This window comes from Camelus dromedarius, chromosome 14, assembly GCF_036321535.1.
Source record: "Camelus dromedarius isolate mCamDro1 chromosome 14, mCamDro1.pat, whole genome shotgun sequence".
Lineage (NCBI taxonomy): Eukaryota > Metazoa > Chordata > Mammalia > Artiodactyla > Camelidae > Camelus > Camelus dromedarius.
The window spans coordinates 52,537,113-52,552,492 of NC_087449.1; the positions used below are offsets into that span (position 1 = coordinate 52,537,113).

At 49.1% G+C, this 15,380-nt stretch overlaps 1 protein-coding gene across 1 annotated transcript in view; it reads right to left on the bottom strand.

Annotated features, from left to right (window-relative positions):
• ZDHHC18 (zinc finger DHHC-type palmitoyltransferase 18) overlaps window positions 1–8,186 on the bottom strand; it is a 24,410-nt gene extending 16,224 nt beyond the window's left edge. The window contains exons 1-2 of the mRNA XM_031464454.2: window positions 7,773–8,186; window positions 3,399–3,559 (exon numbers count right to left, since the gene is read on the bottom strand). Coding sequence (XP_031320314.2) covers window positions 3,399–3,559; window positions 7,773–8,089 — 478 coding nt within the window. The 5' untranslated portion in view covers window positions 8,090–8,186. The remainder of the gene's footprint in view (window positions 1–3,398; window positions 3,560–7,772) is intronic.
• Window positions 8,187–15,380: the final 7,194 nt, after the last annotated feature.

Genomic DNA, 15,380 nt, shown 5'->3' on the forward strand with positions numbered 1-15,380 from the left:
AACTGTGATAGAGGGGAGAGGGCAGTCTGGTCAGTAAAGCCCTGAGGCAATCCAGGTGGAAAGTGAGGTGTGTCTGCACAGGGGCAGTGGGCTTCAGGACTTAAGGAGACAACCTGGAGGCAGACAAGATGCGGTCTGTGACCTGCTGTGTGGTGGCAGAGGGGGAGGCCACCTCTGCTTCTGTTGCGCGAGATGTACCTGTGGCCAAGTGTCTGTCACTCGGATTCATATCATCTCTCATCAGACCAAGTGCTTCTTGGGGACAATGTTCCCACCTCCTGAGTCTTTTTCAACTGCCCAGAGCACGTGGCCCCTCAGGGGGATCTAGCTGCATAGCTCGCCAACCAACAAGTCAAGATCTCAGACCAGGGTGACCAACCAGCCTGGTTTGCCTGCAACTTTGGGGTTTCCCAAGTCAGGAGACTTTCAGCACTAAAACAGGGACAAACTGCAAACTGGGAAGAGCTGGTCACCCCACTTCTGAAGGTCCTTGCAGTATGGGAGTCCTGGGCCAGATCCTGTGGGGCTGGAGTTGCTGGCCTCTGGGGGCAAAGTGAGAAGCTCACACTGTCTGCATGGGCCCAGGCCCTGGTAATCAGCTCACATTTATATGACCGGCACCACCCACCTCAGAGCCGGCCCCCAACCTCTCAAAAAGGTTGTGACCTTAGTCCTTTTCAAGAAAATATGTTTCACCCTAACTAGAAGTCTCCAGTTCAAGTTTAGAATTCAAAGGCCCCAAAATGCCACTTTCCAGGCTTAGGAACTGTTCTCAAAGGAATGTTTCTGACCCCAACATTCAGGGGCCCACAAGACTGACTCCATCCCATCTTCCAAACGTAATCCCCCAAATTCTCTGAAGCACTCCTTGTGTCCAGCCAACATGGCCTGCTCGGGTACCACACTTGTCCCCTCTCCTTCCCTCCCCCTGTTCCATTTGCACACTGTGGGGGCTCCCTTCACAAATCTTCCTGTGCTTGAACTCCACTCAAACTTTACAGGTATGGCTCAAGGCACCTCTCCATGAAGCCTCTCCGTATCTTCCAGGCAGAAGATACTCCTGGTTTCTTTGATCTTCTTCCAAAGCCTAGTCTTACCTGTGGCAGCCAGTCAGGCCTTCCACCTTGGACTGAGCTGGCCTGGAAACCACCAGAGGGCAAGGTTCACATCAGATACCCCCTCCTCCTGCAGTCAGGAGTAGCATATAGAATTAACACATAAATGATCAAACCCATAATGCCTAACTGGGAGAAATTTCAACTCTCTCCACCAGCCACCCATGGACAGCAAGGAGGGCCTCCACAGAGGCTTGTTCATTCGGCCGACATCGCTAAGTCCTTCACACAGCAGACAAGGTGAACAAGACACCATCCAGGAAAGGCTCCCGGGCCTCCCTGACAATTGACAATTGCGTCATGGCCAGCACGCAGCACAAGCCAAGGCAGAAGGACAAGGTGCTCTGGGACTGTGTCACGAAGGTGTGGCCCAACTGGGGTTACAAAGCTTCCCAGGGTTGGGGACGCTTGAATTGGGACCTAAGGATGACAGGACTGTGGCCATGGGAGACTGGGGACATGTCCCTGCTGCCATCTCTGAAGAAAAAGCAAGGGGACTGGGAGTCAAGGCTCTGCACCTCTGCTCCCGGCCGTGGGATCCCCTGCCTCAGCTTCCACATCGGCACAGCCAGGCTGTGGTGAGGATTTGCAGGGATAACGGAGGGAAGGCACTCAGCCCATAGTCAAGGTCTCCCCAAACATGGGGGATTACTGTTGTCAATATGACCCAAACAGTTCACAGGAGGCCAGAGGATTCCAGGCAGCCAGACCTGAGACGGGGCTGAGCTGGACAATAATTCTGCCCCCACCTGGAGGGAGAAGCGGGGCTGCCACAGAGCCTCCCCAGCTGCCAGGTCAGACTGAAGGATTCTGAAGGAGCAGAAACCCCGGAGGCTGAGCAGCCAGGCCCGGGGCTGCGAGGGGGAAGGAAGCTGGATGCGGGCAGAGGAAGACAGCAACCGAGGGCGTGGCTGAGAATAGGCCGGGGCAGAGGAACAAGACAAAGAACAGACAGGAGTCAGAGAACATCGTCTCCCCTCCCGCCTGTCGTCCTGAGCTGCTCCAGAGAATTAGCAGGATGACTTCCAGGATGGACGCAGCAGGGCTCTGACATGCACAGGCTGCCAGGTCTCTTCAGAGGCAGCTGGGGATTTAAAAGCCTGACTGAAAGCCACCCTGTTAGGGGAAGTAGCCAACCAAGGACCGGAAACCCCCAAGGTGTGCAAATAACCACGTCACTTCTCAGCAGGAAGGAGCTGGGGTGGAGCAAGCTGAGATTAAGGGCCTGGCCTTGGTGCCCAGTCATCCGGGGCACCCATGCAGTGTTCTGGGAGGCACAAAGGGCCAGCCGGGTTGCTGGGAGCACAGGTCCTTAATGGCCACACTGGCCTTCCTGCCATTCCTCAAACACATCCATCTGCTTGCCACTCCAGGCTTTGGCTTTTACTGTGTCTGGGTTGCCTGTTACTGGCTCCATTGGGCCATTCAGGGCTCATTTCAAATGCTACCTCCTCCCAAGGGCCCTGCCTGACCACCTAATCTAGCCCACTCTCCACACCACCGTGCTCTCCTCCAGATAACCCAAGCGGCTTAACTTCTCATCTCAGCAGGTTTTTGCTTCTTTGCTCAGAGGTCATCTCCTTCACAGGCCTTCCCTGCCCCGCCCCATTTACAATCACACACCCTCCACCAGCCCTCATCCTGCCTCCCTGCTTTTCTCTGTGTGCCATCCTAGACATTTAATTGTTGACTGTCTTTCTCCTCCCACTGGAATGTCAGCTCCAAGAGGATGGGGATTACCATCGGATTTGTTTGCTGCTGTCACGCTAGCATCTAGAAAAGTGCCTGGTGCACAGTAGGGGCTGAGTAAGTGTTTGATGAATGAATGAATAAGTGTATGTGAATGTTTAAAAGCAGGGGTGCTGGTCAGAGTACCCGGGATCTCATCTCAGCTTTTCCACTTCCTATGTGATCTTCGACCATTTACTTAACCTCTGTGAGACTCAACTTACTCAGTAAAGGAGAATAACATCAGCACCTATCTCACAGGATCACTGGGGGATCACACAAGATCAAGCACAGAGAGGCGAGCACAGTGCTGGCCTGCAGTGCACACTCAGTACTGCCTGCTGTCAGCACCAGCCCTCATGTGCTAGCATTTCTCGCTTATTTGCTCACTTGTTTACCCTCTGTTTTCTCCACTCCAGTGTCACCTCCAGCCTGCCCTGCTCACTCCTGTACCCCCAGTTCCCAGCACAGTGTGGGAAGAGAAAATTAGGCCTCCTCTGGAATCAAGGAATGCAGAGCTGGGAGACATGGCTGTGGCTGGAGTAGGAGCCTCACCGATCTGTTTCTCCAGGGCGGCTGCCTCACAGACGGTGGCCCGGGGTAGGATCCCGGGGTCGGTGAAACTTGTCTGCAGCAGGCAGCTCATGACGAAGAAGAAGAGGATGGCAGCGATGATGGGGATGGCGAGGGTCAGCTGGCGGGCCAGGAAGGGACAGCTAGAAAAAGATAGAAAGAGAGGAATGAGCAGACACCCAAGGGCTACCTGGGACACAGGGCTGCAGCACCAGGCAAATATCACCACAGTCCTGAATAGAGCCTTTCCCAGAGGCAGAGGTACGGCCCCTAGGTGAGGTACAGCCACTTGCCACCCTTCAGTGTCTAGAGCAGACACCAGTAATTGATCCTTGTGCTTTCTCCCTAAGCCCTTGGCAGATGTGATCAACAGATCCCAGCACCCAACTTCTGCACGTGGCCGCAGTCTCAGAATCCTTCTAAACACAGTTTCAGGTGGCCACTACCAATGAACTGGACTGTCACTTGAGATGAACCATCCATGACAGCTGTTCATTCATTCCTTTGGTCACTCCACAAACATTTACTGAGGTCTTCTCCATGTTAAGGGCAATACATGCAGCAGGGATAACGGCAGTGAATTATACAAGAGTCCCCTCGCTCCTTCCCTCAATGAGGCTTATGGCCTAGCGGGGGAAACAGACATGTAAACAGAGAATTGCCACACAGGGCTTTGCATGTTATAACGGGGAAGGGAAAAGCAGTAGAAGAGTTAGGAAAGACTGGCTGAAGGAGATAATGCCTAAGCTAAAATCTGAAGCATGTGTAGGGTTAGCCAGGTGAAGGGGATTTGGGGGAGAGAATGATCCAGCCACTGCCACTGTCACCCCAGGGCTGGCCTTGCCCCCCTGACCCTAGTGAGTTCCAACAGCCTATGCATGGGTCTGACTTTGAGGCCCACCCATATAATTAACCGCCGTCCTATGCAGCCTTCCCTCCCAGAGCCAGAGTGGCACTTGATGGGGTCAGGAACTACTATTTGGGGATGACAGACGCCGGGAAGCCTGAATCAGCCAAGGTTCCAGGAGCTGGCGCAGTAGCAGGAGCAAACCTGTGGGTAAATACAGGCTGTTTCCAGAGTCTCCATTGTTGGAGATACTGGCTACCAGAGAGGCCCTTCCCTCGAGGAGCAGAGACTGCCAAAACCAAGGGCTCCGAGTGGGCTACGCTGTGCTCCAAACATCTCAGTGGTCCCCAGATCTGAGCCTCAAACAGAGCTGGGCCCTCCGTGTCACCCATCTAGCAACTCAACCAGTTCATGTACAACCAGACTTCTTGGGAGATGGAGGAGACTTGAAGTCTGAGACATGTAGAGCCCCCAGAAACACCAAGTCCTAGCCCTCTGGTTTTACAAAGGGGAACTCCAAAGCCCACAGCCAGATCCAAGGTCACTTAGACAGGCAATGATAGAAGTGGGGTCTGCAGGCTTCCAGCAAATGCTGTTCATTCATTCAACAAATAAATGTATCTGCTATATGACACTTAATTGTATATACTGTCTTGAGTGCCTACTACATTCCAGGCCCTGTTCTAGGTACTGTGGATACAACAGTGAGAATAAGTGCCTGTTCTCACGGAGAGATGGGCAAGAAACTAACAAAAAGCGTAAGTATAGTATGTCAGATGGTGCCAAGTGCTTTGGAGAACAAGTCAGGACAGAGGGGATAGGAGGAAAGGAGGTGGTTTGCTACGTATAGGGATGGTCAGGGAAGGACAGGAGAAAGTGAGGGAGTGAGCCATGAAGCTATGTGAAGAGTATTCCAAACGGTGCAAAGGCCCTGAGGTAGGAGTGTGCACAAAGGCCAGTGTGCCTGGGAGGGAATGCACAGGAGAGAGTGGGAGATGGGGACAGAGAGGGAGCCAACACCAGGGGTCTGGCTCTTAACCAGAGAGCCAGGGAATATTCAGATCTGACTTGGAATTAAAGGGGCACTCTGGCTGCTGTGTGGGGATGGGAAGCAGGGCAGAAGCTGGGAGCCCTGCTGGGCGGCCTGTGCAATAATGTACCTAATCAAACAGTGGAGAAGACCCTTCATAGCAGAAAAGGCCTAGGGCTGCGTTTACCTTTCCCCAGAGCCGTGGGAGAGTGCGAGTGCCTCTCACCCTCCAGGCCCTCATCACCAGAGCGCCCATCTGCCAGGTTCCTACTGAGGTTTCACCCTAGTCCAGACCCAGGTGGGCTTTTAGCCCAAACCCAAACTCTCTTGCCAATGCTACCAACCCAAGTGAGGAGGAGCAGAGAAAAATATGAGATGATTCACAAGCTCTCCCAGAACCCAGAAGTCCCCACTTCCTCCCTCTCTGGGGACAAATCTGTCACCAGTGAAGATATCCCCTCAGCCAGAGAAGGTTTTGCTTCCGAACTGACTGAATCCCACACTGTGAGGTCACAGGGGCCAACTGTGGCAAGCACCACTTCCTCCTGCCATGGCTGCAGCCCTGTCTGGGAGGACTGAGGGAGCTCAGGGATGCTGGAAAAGGCATTTTTAAAAAATCCACGTGGGTCAGCCCAGAGAGGTGGATCTGAAACTCAGCCCAACAGTCATGCTGGAGGCTGGGGGCTCTGCTTGTTAAATTACCCCAGAACTTTTTATCCACCCTGAGTCAGAAAGAAAGGGTGAAAGGGAGAGGCTAATTCGTAGGAAGTCCTCACCTTGCTTCAAGGGGAAACCCAAGGTTGCAGATATATAGTCTGGCAGCTAGAAAGGGTACCCAGGGGCCAGTGTCTTTGTGGCAGCTTTACCATGACCCTTGGGAAGGATTTTTTGGTGATGGACAACAAGTAACAGCAACATCCAGCATTAAGTGCTTATTACCAGCTAATAGCTTCCATGAATGACTTCACGTCATCCTCACGACAACCTGAGGGGGCAGGTAGTATTATAAACTCCATTTTATAGATAAGGAGACAGGGGTTCTCAGAAATAGAGTGACTGTCCTGAAGTCACACACTTACTGCTTGGTGGAGCTGCGATCTGAACAAGCTCTGCTGGCTACAGAGATGGAGTTCTTAACCATCTGTATAATTCAGTAAGATCACAAAGGGTGGGTAGGTGGGGCTCATGCAGCATGGGGTGGGTGTGCATTTGTGTGCACCTGTGAGTGTGTGTGTGCAAGGAATCACAAAGCAGGTGGCTCAGGCTGGAGACCAAGGGTAGAGTGGAAAACTTCTGATACAAATATGTGACCCTGGTAAAGTGACAGGCATCCCCTCCTCCATCCATGAAATGGAGACTACTGTGTGGGTCAATCCTGGGTCACTGGGGATATGAAGAGGTCAAAAACCCATGGGGGCAAATATGACTTGTCACATGAAAATACGCTGGACTCTTGAAAAATAACAAGGCATTGCAGCTGTTCCTGCCGTGGAACAGGTCAGAGGGTGTTCTGGAATGCTGGGAAGGGAAAGAAAGCCAGGAGGTCAGGAGGATGGGGACAGGGGCCTGGGAGATGTCTGGGGGGACAGGAGGAGATGGAGGGAAGGACAGGAAGCTCTGGAAAAACTAAGGAAGGTGCTGGAGAGGAAAAGGAAGGCATGAGAGGACCTAGGGTGAGAACGACTGAGGGGAAAGCCCGGGGAGGGTCTGAGAGTAGAGAGATGACTAGGGGACCTAGTCCAGACCCTAGAGGGACCCTGAAGGGAATCCAGAAGATGTACAGGGAATCTGAGGTGGGAGCATGTAGCCAAAGGACAAGGAAGAAATTCAGGTTTCTGGAAGGGATTTAAAGAAAAGATGTCTCAAGGGGTCAGAAAGAACCTGGAGGTTAGGCAAGAGATGGTCCAGGGGATAGTGAGGGGAGGGAATCTATCCAAGGAGCTGAGGAGACCTGTAACAGATTGAGAGGGCAGAGAGGATGAGGGTCCTGGAGGGACATGGGAGGGTGGTGTTCCTGGCAGAGGCTGGCAAAGGCAGGGTGACAGGGGAGGACGGGGGTGCTAGGGAGGGGCCAGAAGGGATGGGGTGGCTGACAGAGGTGGAGGGCACAAGCTTAGATGGTGATCCAAATTGGCAAGGGAGGATGTAGAGTCTGGGAGAGTTGGAGGGGACCAGGAAGGACAGATAGGAGACAAGCAAGGAGACTGGAGAGGCCTGAGGGCAGATTCTGAGAGGCACAGGGAGGATGCCCGCCAAGGAGGAGCAGGGAGGGGAGGGTGCTTGGCAGGTGCTAGGAAGGGTGGAGTGTCCAGGGTGATGGGAGAGGACGGGGAGCCCAGTAGGGGATCAAAGGGGGCTGGAGTGCCTGCCCATCAAGGGCTGAGGAAGGAGGTGGGGGTGGTGCGCGGCAGGGGGCAAAGGGGATCGGAGGGAATAGGGCGCCTCAGTGGGCAGGGAAGGGAGGCGTCGCCAAACTCACTCGAAGACGAAGAAGAGGACGGTGGTGGTGAGGATGAGCAGCAGCGTGAGCGCGAAGACGCCGCCGTGGCCGGCCAGCATGAGGCGGCCGCCGCAGTAGAAGCGGTTGCGGCCAGGGAACACTTCCCACTTGCGCCGTGGGCGGCGGCGGATGCTCCCGCTGCCACTGCCGCTGCTGCTCCAGCGCGACGCGGCGGCGGGCTGCGGCGGCCCGGGGCCCGGGCCGGGGTGCGCGTCGGGGCCGGGGCGGCGTGCCCCGGGGGAGGAGGGCGGCGGGGCGGCCCCGGGGCTGATCTGCTGGTACTCGCAGTCCTTCATACGGCCGGCCGCGGACCTCGGCTCCGCGCCCCGCGGGCGGGCCGGGCCGCACCGGGACCAGGGCCGAGCGGAGGAGGTGGTGGCGGTGGTGGCGGTGGTGGCGGCGGTGGCGGTGGCGGCGGCGGCGGCGGCGGCGGCGGCGGCGGCGGCGGCGGCGGCGGCGGCGGCGGCGGCGGCGGCGGCGGCGGCGGCGACGCGCGCGCGGCGCTCGCTCGCAGGGGCGGCCCCACCGCCGCCCCGCCCCGCTCCGCGCGGCCTCCCGCCGCAGCGCCCCCTCCGCCTGGGCCCGGGATGGCGCTCCGGCCCCACGGCCCGGTCCTGACCAGCTGCAGGGTCCTGACCTGCTGAAGGGCCTTGACCAGTCCCCTGCAGCCCCGGTCGCTTCTGCACAATGACGCGGCAGCAGATGCGCGCTCCACGACTCTTTTGCAATCAAACCGTTTGCTGGCCGTCCCCTGTATGCGGGGCACCGTGCCAAGCGCCGAGATTTGAGAGGCGGACTCCGGGATCTACTTCTGGCAATCTGTATTTCCAGTCTTCACCCATCTCTGATGACTTAATGGACAGGCATCTGGGGGGGTGGGGGGCAGGCAGGGGTAGGGATGGGAACACAATCTGCTTTGACAGCCAAGGGCCTGTTAACTATTGTCTTGAAGCTCTAAGTGCCCAAGGGGTATGTGTGGCACATCCTCTGTCCTCCCTCACCCAGCTCTGTGATCTGGCCCCAGACCCAGGTTTCCTATCACCTAGTTCAGGGCTGAAGCCACAGGGCCCCAGTGTTTTTCAGGGATTCTGGGTGTATTAGTTTTTTATTGCTGTATAACAAATTATCACAAATTTAGTGGCTTAAAACAACACACATTGTATCACACAGGTTCCAGGTCAGGAGCTGCTGCACAGCTTAGCTGAGTTCTTTGCTTAGTTTCAGAAGGCTGCAATCAAGGTTTTAGCAAGGCTGCGTGCTTGTCTTAAGACCCAACCGGGGAAGAATTCACCTGCAAGCCCACTCAGGTTTTATTGGCAGAACTTACTTCCTTGTGACTATCTGACTGAGGGCCTGGGATTTTTGCTGGCTGTTAGCTGGAGGCCTCCCTGAGGTTCCAGAGGCCACCTGCGGCTCCTTGAGGTCACCACAGTTCCTTGCCATGTGGGCTTTTCCAACATGGCTGCTTACTTCATCGAGCCCACAGGGAGAGTCTCTAGCTCCAGCGTTCTATATACGGTAACTTGTTATATGTGTGACACCATCACCATATTCTGTAGTTTAGAAGCAAGTCACAGGTCCCATTTGAACACAAGAGTAGAGGATCACACAAAGGTGTGAATACTAGGAGGCAGGAATCACTGAGGCTCACCTTAGGGTCTGTCCACCACACTGGGGTTACTGGAAACCTGAAGAGAAGTATAGGAAAAGAGAGAGCTACAGACTAGGATAGGATAGAGTAAGAAAGGAAGTTGGAACACACACTATGGAGTAGAAAGGCAGTGGGGTCACCCCAGGGATCACTAATTGTTACACATGCCAGAGGCCATCCAACCATGCCCTTGGTGCCAAAGTTCTGGATTTGATAAGCCCTACCTTGGAATGAACCACATTGTGGGTTTCCTCCCCTCTTGCCCCTTGGCTGTGGAACAAAATCACAAAACTGGACATACTGTTTCCAGTAAGATTCTTGTCCCACCTCAACTGGGTGTCTTGCAACCCCTAAACCTTTCCTTGCTGCTTGTCACTTTATAGAAACCCAAACTATCCAGCTTGACTGTCAGTTTCCCTCCTGTTTACCTCCTAATTTCTCTCTATTTGTATCTATCATTTCCCCTCATTTTAAAGATGTGGGCCTCCTTCTGTCCGTGGCCAGCCCTCCACTCACGTCCTCTCTCTCTTCCTGTTCATTGAGACCACAAATACATGCTCAATTCTCCTCTATCAATTAAAAAGCAAAACTAAACTAAAAAACCAACAACAGAAACAACTTTCTGTGTTTGGCTACTTCCCTCTAGCTTCAGGTTTATCTTTTTTTCTGTTATTAACTACTCGTATTAAAGAGTAGCTACTATTCCCTTGTCACTTATTCATTTATTAACTTTTTACAATTTGGCCTCTATCTACATCACTCCCCTAAAAATTCTACCTTAAATGTCACTAATGACCCATTTAGTGTGGCATAAACTATTGATTCTCACCAGTACCCACAGTTTCCAGCCTCTCTTATAGAGAGGTGACTGAATCCTGGCTAATAGAATGTGAATGGAAATTACAGTCTGTCCCATAAAACTCTCAAGTGCTAATCTCTGCTCTCCTTCCCATCTGCTAGCAGAATGGAAGAGACTCTGAGAACCTAAAAAAGAGTCAAACCAGGTGTGTCCATTCCAAGTTTCAGGATCCCACCATTAAATTCAAGACTGAATTGATGAAATTCTACAACATGCAACATATTGTTGCTTATGCACAGCCATAAGTCAAATGCAACAACCACTTGGGCCCCCAAGGCACTTGCTTTAGTTGGCACTTCATCATAAATAACCACAGGTGATAATCTGATTAATCATGTCGCCACAGCATGCCACGGTTCAGTAGCATTAGGTTTTTCATTGGCAAAGAGCTTAGCACATTCAAACCCAATGATGCAACCAAACGAGTTCCCTATTCCCATCTTTTGAGGTCTATTTCCTTGGACCCCTCCTAGCACCAATTACTGTATCAGGCAGAATCCAGCCAATGAGACAGAAACCACACCAGTCACTGGACAGAGAAAATTTAATATAAACAATGGTTAGAATGGTTAACTGGCTATAAAGTTGTTAATTAGATAATTGGAAGGGTAAAAAGAAAACTGTGAGATACCATGGAGGTAGCAACAGCAGGAAGCATCTATAGCTCCTAGGGCTAAGAAAACAAAGGGAAGAGTTTGAAATTACTAAAATTTCAAAACTTAGAAGAAGGGCCCTACAGAGCTGAAACTCAGACCCCTAAGTCTGGTGCTGGTGTCTGGTGTCTCTGAACTTGGAGGAGGAACCAACACTTCTGGAAAAGAGGTGCTACCCAGATGGTGTTGGTGTCTCTGACTGGGACACCATGAAGCTGGTTTCGCAGTTTTTGGAGAAAACTGCAAAGTGGATTCAGCTGCCGCTATAGGAAAGCACTGCTGCTGCCGGGCTGAAGGAGCAATGCTAGGATGACTTCACAGGAACAGGAAGCAAATGGAAGAAAGGAGTCCTTTCATTCTCTCTGGCCTCACTATCTCCCTCTAGTGGCCCATGTTGGCAGAACCAACATAGAGCCAGCAGAAATGTGATATGCAGTCCCAGCTCCAGAATCTCATAGTAGAGGGTAGAAGGGTGGGTTTGGAGCTGAGAGACAATAACTTCTAACTAGCACAGATGCCTTTATGAAGTATTAGAAGCAAGAGGTGAAGTTGGGTGAGAATTAGCTGGTTTTCAAGAAGAGATGGAAGGTAAATAGATAAAGTCCAGAAGTGATGGGCCTTTCAGGGTCAGAAAAAGTTACTGCTTCTGGACTATAAATTGTATAAGATTGAAAAAGGTCTTGAACAACAAGAGTTGAAAGATGTGATGACCTCTGAGGCAAATATGAGGTAAAGACTGTGGCCTTCTCATTTACTATTTCACAGGGCTTCAATGTAGCCACTATTATGTTGAGAGTGAGGCAAGGGGGTGATGAGGAAGTAAATATATCAGCTTAAGAATTCTATCTAGGAAAGAACTTGAGTGTGATTAGGTGTCACATGGAACTATCTAGGAGCAAACAGAATAGAAACCTGTTGTGTTAATTTTGTGTGTCAACTTGGCTAGGCCATAGTACACAGACATTTGGTCAAATATTCTACATATTTCTGTGAAGGTATATTTTAGATGAGATATAACATTTAAATCAGTAGACTTCTGAGTAAAGCAGATTATCCTCCATAAATTGAGTGGGCCTCATCCAACCAGTTGAAGGCCTTAATAGAAAAAGGATTGATTTTCTTCAAGAAAGAGAGAATTCTGCCACCAGTAGACTGCTTCAGACTCAAATCACAACATCAGCTCTTCCATGGGTCTCCAGCTGCTGGCCTACCTGGTAGATTTGGACTTGCCAGCCTCCACAATCATATGAGCCAGTTCATTAAAATCTTTTTCTTTCTTTCTCTAAACACACAGACACACATAGCCTACTGGTTGTATTTCTCTGGAGAATTCTGACTTATACACCAAAAATATTTTGAGGGTAATTGTACTGCCAAAGAAACTGAGCCCAAACGAAAAAAGCCTTTGATTACCTAAATCTCATATGAAATGTCAAGGAACCCTGAATAGCCAAAATACTTTTGAATAAGAACAATAAAGCAAGGGGGGAGGGTATAGCTCAGTGGTACAGTATATACTTAGCATGCAGGAGGTCCTGGGTTCAATCCCCTATACCTCCATTAAAATCAATCAATCAATCAATCAACCTAATTACCTCCCCCTCCTGCAAAAAGAAAAAGAAGAAGAAGAAGAAGAAGAAAGTTGGAAAGGTCTCATATTTCCTGATTTCAAAACTTACTAAAAAGCTACAGTAATCAAAGCAGTGTGGTACTGGCATAAAGACAGATATATAGACCAATGGAATAGAATAGAAATAAACCCTTGCATATATAGTCAAATGATTTTGACGAGGACTCCAAGACCTTTCAATGGGGAAAGGACAGTCTTTTCAATAAATGGTGCTGGAAAAACTGGATATTCACATGTATAAGAATGAAGTTAGACCTTTACCTTAAACCACATACAAAAATTAACCCCAAATGGATAAAAGATCTAAACATAACAGCTAAAACTATAAAATTCTTAGAAGAAAACATAAGGCAAAATTTGCACAATATTGGATTTGGTGATGATTTCTTGCATATGACACCAAAAGCATAGGCAACAAGAGAAAAAAAGATAACTTGGACTTCATCAAAATTAAAAACTTCTGTGCATCAAAGGGTACTATCAACAGTGTGAAAAAGCAATACATGGAATGTGAGAAAATATTTGTAAATCATATATCTGATTAATATCCAAAATATACAAAGAACTCCAACAACGCAACAACAAACAAACAGCCCAATTTGAAAATGGGCAATGCAGGGGTGAGGGGAAGGTTATAGTTCAAGTGGTAGAGTGTATGCCTAGCATGCACGAGGTCCTGGGTTCAATCCCCAGTACCTCCTCTAAAAATTAAATAAATAAGTAAAACCTAATTACCTCCCCCCTCTGGAAAAAAAAAAAAAGGGCAATGACCAATAAGCACATGAAAAAAATCCTCAACATCACTAATCATTAGGGAAATGCAAATCAAAACCGCAGTGAGATACCACTTCACACCCACTAGGATGGCTTGTATTAAAAAAAAAAAGAGAGAGAGAGAAAAGGAAAATAACAAGTGTTGGTGAAGATGTGGAAAAATCTGGACCCTTGTGCTTTGCTAGTGGGAATATAAAGTGGTGCAACTGCTGTGGAAAATAGTATGGCAGTTTCTTAAAAAAAAAACATAGAATTAACATATGATCTAGCAATATATAATTCTGGGCATATACCCAAAAGAACTGAAAACATGGACTTAACAGATATTTGTATACCAATATTCATAGCAGTATTATTCATAATAGTGAAAAGGTATAAGTTATCCAAGTATATCCAATCAACTGATAAATGGATAAACAAAATGTGGTGTATACATACAACGGAGTATTATTCAACATTAAAAAGGAAAGGAAATTCTGACACATGCTACAATATAGATGAACCCTGAAGTGATGACTGTTGCACAACAATGTGGACATAGTTAATACCACAAAACTTTACACTTAAAAATGGTGACAATGATACATTTAATGTTATGTATGTCTTACCCCCTCACCCACTACACACATACACAGACCTTTGGCTGGCCAAGATTTAAAATAACTTTTACTGCACCAGCAGTGAGTGGGCTATGAGAGCTAAGCATTCTCCAAAGAGGTCATACTCCCCAAAGCCCATCTAATATGTGCCTGTGAAGGATAAACAAGCCAGGGAGCATAACCAGGAGCTGTGAGAACAATGGAGAACAATGAACAAAGGAGTCCCTCCTAGAATAAATCAAAGTAAATCAAGGAAATTTCTCCTGCCAGGAAGAGGGCTTTGACATGTCTGACCATTAGGGATTCAGAAAGGCTTTGGAACAAGTTACTTTTATACATCTTCCATGTTTTCCTTTTCTAAATGGGAGTTTGTATCGAGGTTACCCTATTCTTGCTGTTATCATTATATATTTTGTTTGTGGGGTATGGATAGCTTGGCTTTTTATTTCATAATCACCATGAGGAACCAAATTTGAAACTGACTTGAGATCCTTGGAGCTGAATATAATGACTACATGGGATTTGGGGTTATCTCCCTTGGGATGGAGTGAGTGTGTTCTCTCTGTGAGAAGGACAGGAACAGATATTTGACTCAGACAGAGATTGAGGCAGACTGTGACACACAAATATTTGTGCTCTCCTATTCCTAAACCTATAGCCAGACTTCCCTTCTCACTAGGGTTGCCAATTTAGCAAATAAAAATACAGGTGCCCAATTAAATTTGAATTTCAGATAAACAATGAAGAATTTCTTAGTATAAGTCATGTTCCATGCAATATTTGTAACATAACTATACTGAAAAATATCTGTCATTTACCTAAAATTCTAACTTAACTGAGCATCCTGTGTTTTATCTGACAACTCTGGTTCTCAACCTCTCTTGCAGTTAGATGTGACCATATGACTGAGTTCTAGCCAATGGTATGAAAGTGAAAGTAATGTACAATTCTTCCAGGTCTGGCCCCTTAAAACCTCTCTGAAAGCAGAGGACTCTGAGTATCCAGAGGAGGGCAGAGTCACAAAATGGAAGAAGCCAGGGTCCCAAATGACTGGGTGGAACAGGCATCCCTCCCCAGTCCTGCACTACAGTATGATGTAAGCAAGAAAGAAACATTTATTATTAAGCCACAGAGTTTTGAGAGTTGTCCGTTATAGCAGTTAATCTCCCCTAAATGATACCCATACTCCCTAAATTCAATAGCTTTTATCATCCTTTCCTTAACCTTAACAGCATATGACCCTGGTAACCATTTCTTCTTCTTGAAACTCTCTTTTCCCCCAATACTGTTTATGGTCCCTTAATGACAATGATGATGATGATGATGATGGTGATGATGATGATGATGATGATGATGGTAAATAGCTATCATTTATGAAGTTTTTACTATGTGCCAGGTACTATGCTAGTGGTTTATCTAGT